Source organism: Thamnophis sirtalis, unplaced genomic scaffold (assembly GCF_051295495.1).
Source record: "Thamnophis sirtalis isolate CommonGarterSnake01/CBP01778 unplaced genomic scaffold, rThaSir2_p1.2 scaffold_3, whole genome shotgun sequence".
NCBI classification, from domain to species: domain Eukaryota; kingdom Metazoa; phylum Chordata; class Lepidosauria; order Squamata; family Natricidae; genus Thamnophis; species Thamnophis sirtalis.
The window spans coordinates 119,522,486-119,537,112 of record NW_028261383.1 but is presented as its reverse complement, the minus strand read 5'-3'; the positions used below and the strand labels follow the sequence as shown (position 1 = coordinate 119,537,112).

The following is a 14,627-nucleotide window of genomic DNA, read 5'->3' as shown; positions in this document are numbered from 1 at the left end:
ATTATGACCCTTGCAACATTCCTATAGTCATGTGATCAAAATTCAGATGCTTGGCAAGTGGTTCATACTTATGACGGTTGCTGTGTCCCAAGGTCATGTTATCACCCTTTGCAACCTTCTGAGAAGCAAAGTTATTGGGGAAGCCAGATTCACTTAACAACCAGTTTGCTAACTTATCAGCTGCAGTGATTCACTCAACAATTGTAGCAAGAAAGGACATAAAAATGGGGCAAACTCACTTGACAAATGTCTCACTTAACAAGAGAAATGTTGGGCTCAATTGTGGTCGCATTTTATATATATATATATATAAAATGAAGTTTGTTGTTTAAAAGTATCCATATTTAGTATGGTTATATGTATATTTTATTTCTCCCATTATGCTGCTTGGAGACATTATGAAAGTGAATAGCATATGAGTTCTGCTTATAATAAGCATCTGATGTGTTTTCTAGAAAAAGCTTATGCAGTTCTTAGAGCTCTGCCAGAGAGGTTAAGCATAAGCTAATTCTGAGATGAAAGGGCAGCCATTCAAAGAAGACTTCCTGTGGGGATTTAGAATATTAGCAAAACTTATGTAACATTTAGGTTTTAACTTGTCAGCTTAAGCTATGCATTCTACATTATTCATATCATACCTACGCTTAGCATTACTTTTACATATTGTATAATCTTAATCTTATCTAGAATACCTATATGCTTTATGCTTTTAAATATTGGTTTGCTTGCTTGAAATATTTATGTCAGGCCTTTCTGTCACATTTGTTCAATGGCAGCTAAAAGTTGGCACTTTTAGCTGCCATAGATTCTGAATTTCTACGAGAAATGGCAATAAAATGCCAAAATGAATTCAGCTGTTCAAGGAAAATATTGTTCATAAAACAAGAGAAATTTATAAACAGGAACAATCTGAAGAGTTGGGATGAGTAGGTTATCACTTAGCACATTAATGATTCAAGAAATACACAAAAGAACTACTTTACAGATGGTTTCAGGCCTCTACTTAGGTCATAGGAGATCTTAACATTCTAGGAATGATTAGATCTAAAGGAAAACAATGAAGGTTAGAGGAACTGTTGGTTTATTTAGTGCCATAAATAATGGGGATATTGCTTGAGTTAAAGAGACTACTAGAATAAAATATATGTTAAATCAATTTTAGAGGAAAGAGCCAGTTTGGTCTAGTAATTTAAGACACCAGACTAAAACCAGGAGATTGTGAGTTCTAGTCCCCCCTTAGGTATGAAAGTCTTCTGGATAACTTTGGGATGGTTATTCACTCTTATCCTGTGAAATCTGACAAGAAAGACAAGCCAACCAGTCAGTTTAGGACACAATGAATATATCAACATTAGATTGATCTGAAAATACAGACCCTGGACTGCAAAAAAAAAAAAAAAAAAAACAGGATAAAAAAAAACCTGATCAGCCAGATGTTTTGACTGGATTTGGCACTTTTATCCACATTATTTATTATTCCTCTGTTTTCCAATGCATTTTATAGTCAAGACTTCATTTTTGGATAGTAGGCAATATCTTCAATATCCATAACTTCTAAATAGAATTTTTTGTTTATTATTTTCTGGGATGCAGAATGATAGATAGTTCTTGAAGAATTGCCCAGAAAACATATAGCATACCTCTGGAATAAAGCAAAACTTTTTTGTGTCTGCTATTTTGTGGCTTGTGTAGTTTGGAAACTATTCCTTGGAGAATAGATAGGAATAGGATACTATATATTTCAGTGAAGTCTAGAGATCTATAGTATGAATAGACCATTGTTGCTATAAGGATTTTTAGTGTGAGATCTGATTGCTTAGACTATAACTCAATGCCATGCATAGTTTTAAATTACTTTGTTTACAATTGCTAAAAAAAAAAGGTTCGCATTAGAATTGTGGATGTCCATGGAACACCTTTGTGAAAGAGGGATTAAATCCCCCTTCTGAAAAACCACTTTGTACCATTTGCTGCAAATAGCCACTGAAGTAAACAAGGTTGAGGAGGTTCTGTGAGAAGACTACAAGAAAGACAGCTATGTAGACCTGAGATGATTTGAGGCTGAGATGATTTTAGTCTAGTGAGCCAGTTCTAAGCATATTAGCTAATGTTAGTCCAGGACATAGTTTGGCATTTTTTTATTGGATATAATTTAGTATTTGATTATCAGATGGCTTCCATCCAACAACTTGAAGATTCTTTAGCCAAAGAAAACAAAACAAAACAAACAAAAAATAAGGTATTTACTAATTTCACCAAAGTTGTGGTGTTGTTTTGTTTATTGCAGATTTCAGTATAGATGTAAGAAGATTCTAGTGTAGTTTGGTATCCTTGCTACTAATTTAGAATAAAGTTTTGCTTTTAAATATTTTTTAAAAATCATGATTCAAGTGAGATTAGTAGAGTAATAGTGTCATCGGTAATGCTTGAACAGTCTTCATTTACCTTATTAATCCCATGTCTTACTATGAATGGTCAATGTTAGACTACTGTACTATGTGTACCTCAGAAAAAACACTGGTATTGTTTGCTTTAGATATTTTTGTAATATTTATCAGGTGTCCCATACCTTGCAATTCAGTTATATTTAGCGTTACAAAGTTTTCATTCATAGGAAGAAATTGTGAAGAACTATTTTGTAAGAAATTGTGGAAGGCAAATATTTTAATCATGCAAGTAGGCAAAGAAATATGATCTTATGGAGAAAAAAGGACTAATTATCCTTTGAGGCAATGAACTGATCTTGACAAGCTAAGCAAGGTATCACATGGATTTTCTATAATGACAGGAAGAATTTCTAAAACAATATTACATCTCAACAGAATTTTTTTTGTAATAACTGGAATAATTGGAAAAATTAAGTTATTGCCTGAACAGTGAAAGTATACAAATAAACTTAATACTGTAGTAAAGTAATATTGCATTAACCTATATTAAAAGTAAAAGCTGCTGTTCACAAGATGAAAACTGTCAGTGCCTTCATTCTTGTAAATATTGTAAATAATGGTTTTCAAAGCACAATAATTTTTTTGAAATAACAGATGAAAAAACATTGGGATCGATTAGAACAACAATATTATACTCAGCAACATTCAGAAATCCTGCTAACCAATAGTTGATAGTATGCTTTTTCTTTTTTTGGTCAAATATAACCCAAGCCCTTTTAGTAGTATGGAATTGCAAGTCAAGAATTATCTCCCTTGAGAACCCTAATGGTGCCTTTGCTTTCATCATATCTTACAGGTTGTCCAACAGTTTCCAAGATACAGCTAGTAAAAAAATACACTTCTGAATTATTTGCAGCAGCTGTACCTTTTTTGTGTGAATTTAAATTTATTTATTTACTACAAACATTTCTCTTAAAAAGGAAATGTAGAAATTCAGCATGTCTTTTAAATTGCATTAAAAAACTATTATTATGTATAATATATTTATTCACAATACTTTTAAATGTTCTTTTTAAATGATATAGAGTGATCAGTAAGTGTTTAATAGGCAAAAGTTATCCAACGTACCTATGAATATTTTCTCTATGTTCAGAAATTTGCAACATTGATCTCTCTGTCACTTATTGATCCTTGGAATTTTGTTTCTGTGCCTGAATGGAATTAATTGTCTACACAGCCATTATGACCAGGGAAAACATTCAGAATAAATGCATAGGTTGCAGTATTAGTAATCAAATTGTTTCAAATTCAAAAATTTAACCTTAAAATTCATTTATTTGTTCTATTTATATACAGTTGAATCTCTATTGACTTAGTGTATATGGGGGGGGATCACTAAAAACATACATTAAAAAATCAAGGATCAATATTAAATTAAATTAAGATCATGAATTCAGAACTACAACTAGTCAAGATAGATTTTAATAAGAGCGATGATGAAAAATAAACAGATAACAGAATCAAATATATATCAATTAAATCTTTGTAAGTCATTCAAAGTAAGTTAAAGGTGATGGCAACAAACTATTGAACTGAATGCTATTCTAAAAAGTCCCAGCTTCAGTAGTTTCTGCAGTTTGAGAAAAATAGTGTATGCTTTAATTGTAAGGGAAGGATTTTCACAAGGCTGCAGCTGAGAAATAGCACCTCCTAGCTTCCATTTTCCATATTTCAAGAAATATGACTAAAAGCTTATTGGGAAGGGATATATTGGAGGAACCCACTGGAAGATGGGCATTGGACATAGAAATGTGTGTTGCAGGGAAACACTGCTGCAGATAATGAGCCATATTAAGCATCAACATAAGTTCTGACATGTGTTAGCTTTTATCTCTGATGGTTTTTTTTTTCTTTCTCTCGTATTCTGTATGATTACAGATGTATTTTGTATGATTAAACTTAAGAACTGGTTTAATTTTTTTCTATTCAATTTAAGTCTTTGCCAAACTAGTACTTTCTCCCTTTCTAAAATATTTCAGATTGATAACATCCATTTATATTTAAAAAATCTGTCTACTATGACTTGAGTTTAATGATTTGTCCTTATCGTTCTTTCAGAGAATTAGGTCAACAGTGGATGAAAAGGAACAGAAACAGCTTTTAATGGATCTGGATGTAGTAATGCGAAGTAGTGACTGCCCGTATATTGTTCAGTTTTATGGAGCACTCTTCAGAGAGGTTGGCACTCAGAATTTGCTTAATTTGCATCCAAACGTTTAGGTATTTTCAGAAGGTTTAATGAGTCATAGCATGCATTAATTGAAGGGCAAGATAGAAAGTGGGGTACCTACAATACAAATGTTATCAGGATTAGTTCTAACAATTGAATGTAAGAATGCTTGAGTTCTTTCTTTTCATTTTGTGCAGGACATGTTATGGGCAGGGCATTGAACTCATGGTTATTGAGCTTTGCGATCACTCCATGTACCTAAAAGGATATATGTCCAATATTCACCTTCTAATAGCACCTTAGAGAAGTAGTTTGATAAGCTGTGCAACCTCGTCTTTTTACAGAAGCTTGCTTCTATGGAGCAAATCTGAATGCCAAGGAACAAAATGTTATTGTTGATATTATATCACATATAATGTGACATACAAAGTCATACAGAATAATGTTCTTTTCATTCAGTCAAGAGTTAAGTAAGTCATCAAAATTTAACCCACTCATGAATCAAATATAATTGTCTTTATATAATGAAATTGATTGGGTTTTTTTCCTAACTAAAGGACAGTATCATTTAAATATACAGTACACCCATTAACCAATCAGGTAGTGTATGTATATATATTAGAGGTAAAGTACTAATGTGTGCGTGCGTGCGTGCGTGCGTGTATGTGTGTGTGTGTGTGTGTATATATATATATATATATATATATATATATATATATATATATATATATATATATATATATATATATATATATATAACTTTCCCTCTAATATAAGAAGTAGATGAATTTTGAATTTATTCAAGAAGTACATTTGAAGAATGTTATTTTTGCTTGCTTAGCATTAGGATAATAGAATGTGCAGTAATATATGTGAGAAGATTTTCATTGCTTATTTTAATTAACACAGAATATCCAAAACATTTGTTTCACTTTAACAATAAAAATAATAATCCTTTTTATTTCTTTGTTTAGGGTGACTGTTGGATCTGTATGGAGCTCATGTCTACCTCGTTTGATAAATTTTACAAATATGTATATGGTGTATTAGATGACGTTATTCCAGAAGAAATTCTAGGCAAAATCACTTTAGCTGTAAGTTTTCTTTGAAAGCTCCTCTTTTTTTTTGTGCCTGCTTCTGATTTACTTTGCTTTGCTTTGCTTTCCCAAACCAGCTTCTAGACAGCAATGAGATTTATTTATTTAAGACTTATTACTGAAGAAACTCTGATATTTCACTGACTTCTTTTCAAATGGCTTATTTTGCTTGCTAAGAAAAAAATGTTTGTAATTCACTGGATGAAGTGTGAATATGGTTATGTATATGTGCACTACCAAATGTGAGTATGGTATGTATGTGTGTAGGGTACGATATTTATGTGTGGACTTTCTATCCTGCTACAACCCAGACAGCTGTTTGGCTGATTGAAGAGGACAGAATTGTAATGTAGAGAATCTTGTAGAAAGGATAAAACCCAGTTTCAACCATAGCAATTCTGAGCCCATTACTTAACACTCTCTTGATTGACACAGAAAAGGGCAGGTTGAATGATGTTCAATGGGATGGTGAAAAAGATGCATAGAGTGAAATTCTACAAACCATCGCAACCATGCTGCTACTGCTTCTTAAACCATGTTTATTTAAGTAGGAAGGGGAGTCATTCCATACATTATAGTTTCCCATCATAACTGTTTAAATTCCCTTGATCAGATAAATGAACTTGAGAAAAGCAAGCTATATTGAGATTTTAACTGTGTCAATCCTGGAAAAGCGAATATGTATACGGATTTGTGTAATAATGGAAATTCCAATCCTAATTAGGATCATAACCAAAGGACTACCTGAGCTCATATTTCTTCTTACTTTACTGATACTATTGAACCCTTTCCAATTATCTTTCTTTTTAATCAACTATGTTGTAAACATTTATTGTTACGACTTTGAAGGGATACTTTTGGATTTTTGCTTTATAATTTTCCTGAAATATATTGGTTTGGTTTGGTTTTATTAGACTTATATGCCGCCCTTCTCCCAAAGGACTCAGGGCGGTGTACAACATAAAAATACATGTAACAAAAGTTTAAAAAGATTAAATAGGCAATCCAATAACCTTCCACTGACAATTTAAATCAAACTAACAATTTAAAATTAATAATTTAATTTATTCTATTCAGGCCAGGCTTGCTTGCGGAAAAAGCCAACTTTTTAGGGCGCTCCGGAAGGACAGGAGGTCGGAGATTATGCAAAGCTCCGGGGGCAGCTCATTCCAAAGGGAAGGCGCTCCCATAGAGAAGGCTCTCCCCCTGGCGTTGCCAGCTGACACTGCCTGGCCAATGGCACCCTGAGGAGGCTAACTCTGTGGGCTCGTACTGGATGGTGGGAGGCTACCGGTGGCAGTAGGCAGTCTTGCAAGTACCCTGGGCCTAAGCCATGGAGCGCTTTAAAGATCATAATTAACACCTTGAATCGCATCCGGAAAACAACCGGCAACCAGTGCAGGCCGCCTAAAAGGGGTGTAACATGGGAGCACCTAGGTACCCCCATGACAACCCGCACGGCCGCATTCTGGACGAGCTGGAGCCTCCGGGTGCTCTTCAAGGGCAGCCCCATGTAGAGAGCATTTGTTGATTTGGAATTGTGATATTAACAGGACTTCAGTAGAACTCCCTTAATCTTTCTTCTTCTCTCCTAGACTGTGAAAGCATTAAACCACTTAAAAGAAAACTTGAAAATCATTCACAGAGGTAGGCTTATCTGGGTATGTCTTTATTATACAAATAAGTAACTTTTCAAACTGGATCTTTGGAAATATCTAAAACATGGAACCATTCAGAGACTTTGCATGTGTCTATATGTAATTTAAGAAATATAATTATGTCATAATTTATCTTTATAATTTTAAAAGCCTTTAAAATTTTCCATTTCTAATTTGTTTTAATTTAATTTGCTATTCTCTCTATTGTATTGGTGTGGATCATTACTTAACACATCATTTGTGTGAATATACCTTCAGTTTTATTTCCCCCAAATGATGATCCACTAGTAAAGATGGTCATATTTGCTCATTTCTGCCTGTATGATCGTCCGTCCGTCCGTCCGTCCGTCCGTCCGTCCGTCCGTCCGTCCATCCATCCATCTATCTATCTATCTATCTATCTATCTTTCTTTCTTTCTTTCTTTCTTTCTTTCTTTCTTTCTTTCTTTCTATCATCTATCCATCTATCCATCCATCCATCCATCCATCCATCCATCCATCTAAATCTAAATCTAAAGAGTAAGGCATTTGGAACAGCGAGGAGTCATTTTTGGAACTTTCAGGAAATGGAGAAAATTGCCCATCACTTTCTTTCCCACAAATGCAGGAAAGGAAGTTCCAGGTGCCAAACCGTGACATAATTGATTTTTTTTTGCTTTAGATTACTATAAATTATTTGAATTTCTAATGTAATTTTCCACATCAACTCTCAGGGTATACTAATAATTAAAGTATACTAGTATACTCTCAGGGTATACTAGTAATTAAAGTCCATGTACAATAAAATTGAAACTCTTTATATGGAAAGCCCAAAATGACCAACTAAAATAATAGTAGTTCCTTCTTTCACCCTTGGGAAATCTGGACGACTCACTGCCCCCAGAAAGATTAAAATACTGCTTAAAGTAAAGACAAAGACCTTGCAACTTTCCAGTTCAGATTAAAACTCCCAGCATTCTCTATTGCTTACTGTGCTAGCTTGATCTGCAAAAAGTTATAATCCAACTCCTGTGATTAAATAAATAATAGCAATAGCACTTAGACTTATATACTGTTTCCTAGTGCTTTACAGCCCCCTCTAAGAGGTTTACAGAGTCAGCATATTGCCCCCAATAATCTAAGTCCTCATTTTACTCACCTTGGAAGGATGGAAGGCTGAGTCATTGGGCCCTCAAAATTGAACTCCTGGAGTGAGCATAGAGTTAGCCTGGAGTACTGCATTCTAACCAATGCGCCACCATGGCAGGCATTGTGAATTTAATCTTTTCTTTGCTTTTACCAGCAGACCCATATGTTCAGAACAAGTTCATGAAAAAAATTGCAAATACTTTACGTGTCACTTAGTGGAATTAATGTTGACCTTCAGAATAACAGTGTGCCTTCATATAACGCCTAGTAATTCGTGATGTACAATACATCAGATTAGATTTTGCTTTTATGCTGCATAATTTTCCTGGGTATTGCTCTGGAGAGTCCAAGCATGGGTTAAATACAGCCAATTTGCCCACGACTGAATTGAAACGTTAAGCCACACCTCTGGTGCTGACTAATCCTCAGATTTTTTTCAATTCAGCTAGCCCAGTGGACGCGCTTCCAGTTTCTCTTCATTCCTAAGTGATTGCTTGGACTCTCTATTTTTCTACTTTACTACAAAATTTATCTTCTTCCTGATTATTGGAGCAGGCTTGGTGAGTTTTCCTTTGACCCTAATTCACTGATTCTCTCATTACAACCTCTCCGGTGTCCTGAGTTTGCTCGGGCACCGTGAGGCTGCAGGCTGCTGTTGGGGAAGGTGCGTGGGTCAGAGTGCCGATGCCAGCACAATCGCAGCCATACCGCTGCGATTGTAACTCAGCTGGGACATCTGTTGCTGCTGACCGTGTTTCTGAGTGAGCCAGCTGTTGGTGCGGAGCCTCAAAGCTCTCTGGTATATGCAGGTGGCTATTTTAAGTGGGTTGCATGTGGCATTGGCCATTTTGAGAGGGTCACATATTTCCTTGCCTGGAAAAAGAGATATCTAAGATTTTAAATAGATATACAAACCAAAACTCTGAGAGCAGCTTCGTTAAGCTACCATCGGCGGCAAGCCCCTTCCCTGGAATCCAGAGTAAAAGTCTCATCGGTGGTGGCCATTTTAAAAGGGTCAAAGTTCCAGCTGCCATTTTGTTGACCTCCTTTTCCCGCAAAAAGCAGCTACAGCTACCTGATTGCCTGTCTCTTGCAGGTCACTACTAGAAGCCTTTCTGTCTGGAATTCCGGCAGGTTTGCCAATTCACAGCTCCACTATTATGGTAGAGGGTAGCAGGGGAGGTTTGTGGCCCACGTGGTCGTGCCCCACATTAATTGACCTGTGTGGGTGATGGGAGCTTGGAGTTCGCACCATTCTCCTTCACCAATCAAAGACTGCTGAGCTTTGCTTGCTCCTACCTTCAGTGCCTCTGCACCAGAGCGCTAAGGCCAGTTTCATCTGAGGTGGTGAGTGGGGGAAAATTACCTTCCAGGTCTTACATCCCCACATTCAATCATGGCAGATGGGGCGCCTGAGCAGCAACAGATTGGTCCCTCCACCAGCAGGGCCTGTACCAGACAGGCTGGCAAGGCAGCCAGGGGGAGGCCAAGAGAGCAAGCAAGTCTTACTCTAGACAGGGGACTAAGCAGAGTTCGGGCCTAGACAGAGATGCCATCAGCGCCAAAAGGCTTTAGAAAAACAGTTTTCTAGGGCTCAACTACAGGCCCAGCCTTCTGGGCCTGTTTCTCCTGGGGATCACTCGCCCGGGGTTCAGCCTGGTCAGGATTCTTCAATGTTGGAGAGTGAGGATGAAGGCCAGGAATTCTCCTCTGCAGATTCCATTGCAATGGCAGGCTCCCTGGGCCTTCTATGGCCGATCAAGCAGACCTATTTACATGTCCTTCTGATCCTGAAGAGGAGCTGTTCAAAGTGGGCCCCCTTGCATCCCAACAACCGGCCATTCAGCCCACACCTGGAGCTCGCCCCCCGAAGATAGGGGACCCGATCTTTCGGTAGAAATGCAGGATGTCATTGCCAGGGCCATTTCCCATGGGATAGAGGCTGGCATGTTGCAACAGGCCAAGCGCCCGCACAAATCCCACCCACCCCCAACCCCTGGGCCTGCACAAGATGTTGCTCAGGCCTAGCTCCCTCAATCATCACACTCATCCTTGGCTGAGGATTCTGACTGAGAGTAGGACCTCGGTCCAAGGCTAGAACCAGAATTGTCCGAGGATGAGGCTGCTATTCCCAACAAGCCGGTGTTCTCTGGCTTGTTCAAGTATGCTCATTTCAAGACTATTTTGAACAAGGCTAAAGCCTTGACCCACTTGCGTACTAGCACCCTGGCTCCGGCTACTCCTGCACCGGAGGACCTCAGTGAGGGACTCTTTGAGGAGCCGGAACCTACTCAGGAAATTATGCCAGTTCCAAAATTGTTTCTTAATGTAGTGCAAAAGCAGTGGGCACAGCCAGGCACCCTTGCTACCCTTAGTGGTAATGACAAGAAATTGTACACGGTTGATCCAAGTCTAGAAGATTTACTGAAATTGTCTGTGGCGGCGTTCACTTCCAATTCAGTGCTCCCCCCTGAACTATTAGAAGGGCTCAAGGCGGAGGACAAAAGAGCCAAGAACACCTGTCACAAGACTCATCAGACGGTGGCTTGGGCCATTAAAACTTCCGCTTCTACATCCTTTCTGTCCAGGGCAGATCCTTGCCAAGATACCAAATTAAGGCAGGTTGTTAACAAAATTATCGCAATGACAGAATACACTGCTGATGCCACCCTGAACGCTGCTAAGTTTGCCTCTAGATCCCTGACCTCTAATGTCACCACCAGGCGCCTCTTATGGGTCAGGCATTGGAACATGGATATGCTCCCCAAGTGGAAGCTCGCCTCTGCTCCCTTTAAGGGCGGCAAGCTTTTTGGGGAGGCCCTAGATCCTGTCCTTGTTGACAAAAAGGTCATATCTTCAGTCAACAAAAAATTAGACCGCAAGGGTTCCCAGACTTATAAGAGGCAGCCCTTTCGGAACTCAGAGCAGCCGTCTACCTCCACTTCTTTCCAACGTCCCTATTCTCAAGGCATGGATAGGTCCCAGGACTGCCAGGCCTTTCATGACAGAAACCATCAACAGTCCTTCTCTAAACGTCCCTACCGTGTAGCATCCAGTTCCAGATGTTATAAGTGACCATCAGCGGACGGCTCCCATAGGAGGGCATCTACAGCTGTTCCACGTCCAATGGGAGTGGATCACGTTGGACCAGTGGGTCCTTCAGACGATACGCATAGGTCTAATGTTCATTTCCCCCTCTCCCCGATAATTCATTTGGTGTCCAATCCCCTCCTGTCCAGTCAAGAGGGCTCTCATGGAACAGGAGATCCCTCACCTCCGAGACATAAACGCCATAGAACCAGTTCCACCAGGTCAGGAAAGGACAGGGTTTTATTCAATACTCTTCCTTGTCCCAAAGAACTCTGGGGGGGAGGAGGGGGATCCTCGATCTAAAAAAACTAAACCATCATATAGAATACCGGAGGTTCAAGTGTAGTCCCTTCAGTCAATTCTGGCTTGCATCAGGCCGGGAGATCTCTTAACATCCATAGATCTCAAGGAGGCCTACCTCCACATCCCCATTCTCAAAGCTCACTGCAGATTCCTGAGATTCTTTTATGCAGGCCACCGCTACCAGTACAGGGCTCTGCCATTCGGCCTGTCCTTGGCACCTCGGACCTTTACAAAGATCCTAGCTGTGGTGGTGGCCTTCCTGTGATCTCGCCTGGTATGACTGCATTGCTACTGGATGACGTCCTCATTAAGTCATTGTCATGGCAACAAGTGGTGGAAGACCTGCAGCACACACTGCGAACCCTTCAACATCACGGGTTCTCCATCAACAAGGAAAAGAATCATCTGTATTCGACCACCAGGCTGCAGCACCTCAGCGCCATCATCAACACCACCAGGTGCCAGGTCTCCCTGTCTCCAGAGCGGTTGGCAAGCATCAGAAGCCAGGTGTTGCAGGTACTGCAGTCATCGCAGACATCGATCATGCAGCTGTCACAACTCCTCGGCAAGATTATTTCATGCCTGTCAATAGTACCTTGGGCATGCCTTCATTCTCAACACCTACAATGGCTCCTCCTGTCCTACCAGAGGGCCAACATGAGCAACTCTCAACAGCTGGTTCAGGTCTCACCAAAGGTACGTCAGTCCCTCCAGTGGTTGCTGTCCCCCGCGCTGGGGAAGGGCACCCTCTTCAAAGAGCCAGACCATCTCATCATCACGACGGACGCTAGTTTATTCGGCTGGGGCGCTCATCTCCACAACCAGATTGCTCAAGGCAGCTGGTCAATGCCCGAAGTGTCCCACAGCATCAACTGGTTAGAATTGAGAGTGGGGCATCACGTGAGAATGCTAATGGACAATGTGGCCACAAAGGCTCACATAAACCACCAGGGGGCACTCGCTCCAGGTCTCTGATGGAGGAGACAGAGTGCCTGGGAAGGTGGGCGGAAAGATACCTGTACTCGATCCAAGCGGAGCACATCTCTGGGGTCCATAACATCCAGGCGGACTGTCTGAGCAGAGCCACGGTCGATCACTTGGAGTGGCGCCTGCACCAGAATCTGTTCCACCAATTGTCTCAGAGGTTCGGCCATCCCCTAGTCGACCTGTTCGCCACCCCAGAGAACACGCACCTCTCCAGGTTCTTCTCCAGGTTCCACACCCCGCAAGCCGAGGGGTCAACACTCTCCACTGTCCGTGGCCATCAGGACTGATGCACGCTTTCCCCCCATGGCCTCTTCTTCCCAAGGTGATTCTGAAAAATCCTGTTGGAGGAAGCGGAAATTCTACTCATGGCTCCCTACTGGCCCAGAAGGACCTGGTTTGTCGACCTGGTGAGTCTTTCCGTTAACCCCCCTTGGCAGATTCCCCAGCATGAGGTCTCTTTCAGCCAGGGGGCGCTTCAACATCCAGAGCCCCAGTGGTTACAACTAGCCGTCTGGCACTTGAGAGGGACCTCCTAAGTAGGGATAGTCTTTCCACCAAGGTCATTCACAGCATTCAGGCATCTAGACGCCTTCTACAACCAGAATATACAACGCCACGTGGAAATCCTTCAACAATTGGTGCAGAGAGCATGACACTGTGGCGACTACGGCTACGATTTCTCAGATCTTAGACTTTTTGCAAGATGGACTCGACCAAGGCCTGGCCCCTAACACTCTCAGACAACAGGTGGCACCTTTTCCACGATCTTGACAGTAGATGAGCATTCTTCCCTTGGTCATCATCCCATCATCCATAGTTTTCTACTGGGTGCAACCAACCTGAAGCCTCTGGTCGTTTACAGGTACCCCTCATGGGATCTCAATGTGGTGTTACAGGCTCTCATTGGCCCGCCCTTTGAACCTCTCGGATCAGCCAACCTCAAACATCTTACATTTAGGACAGCCTTTTTGATTGCCATCACGCCAGCACGGCAAATTTCTGAATTGGCAGCACTGTCAATTCGTGAAGACTTATGCTTGATACAACCTGACAGAGTAATCCTCTGTTTGGACCCGGCATTTATACCCAATATCAACTCTTGGTTTCACCGGGCCCAGGAGGTGATAATTCCGGATTTTTGTCCGTACCCCAAACATCCCAAAGAGAAAAAGTGGCACATGCTCGATGTTTGTAGAGCGTTACGTAAGTACATCAAACCTATGGCTGCCTTCCATTGCTCTGAATCACTTTTTGTCTCATTTCAACCTGCATCCCAGGGCCACAAAGTTTCTTCTCAGACCATCAGATGTTGGTTACTGGCCTGTATTACCCACGGCCCACGTTTTTCAATCTATTCCAGTGCCACGCCATATCACTGCACATTCCACCAGAAGCGCCACCGCCACGGCGGCCTGACCTACCCAGGCACTGATAGAGGAGATTTGCAAGGCTGCCACGTGGACTTCTTTGTCTCCCTTTGTTCGAAACTACAGACTCGACAAATTTGCTTCTACAGAGGGGGCATTTGGGAGGTGAGTGCTCCAAGGCATTCATACCAGCGGAGAGACCCTGGATGCTTCCGCTTCCCACCCTAGCGACATTTAGCTTGGGTATGTCCCATGCTTGGACTCTCTAGAGCAGCACCCAGGAAAATGACCATTGGCTTAACTGAAGGGTCCTTTTCTGGGTGCTGCGAAGGAGAGTCCAACTCCACCCTGGGATCTGCTCCGCCATTTGTCATATGATT

The 14,627-nt window shown here is 40.8% G+C and overlaps 1 protein-coding gene across 7 annotated transcripts in view; it reads left to right on the top strand.

The window, feature by feature from the left end:
- Window positions 1-14,627, top strand: part of MAP2K4 (mitogen-activated protein kinase kinase 4) — a 58,313-nt gene that overhangs the window by 34,814 nt on the left and 8,872 nt on the right. For all 7 annotated transcript variants that reach the window (XM_087709830.1, XM_087709831.1, XM_087709827.1 and 4 more), the window contains 3 exons: window positions 4,506-4,625; window positions 5,592-5,711; window positions 7,310-7,361. In XM_087709830.1, the coding sequence (XP_087565956.1) occupies window positions 4,506-4,625; window positions 5,592-5,711; window positions 7,310-7,361 (292 nt within the window). The remainder of the gene's footprint in view (window positions 1-4,505; window positions 4,626-5,591; window positions 5,712-7,309; window positions 7,362-14,627) is intronic.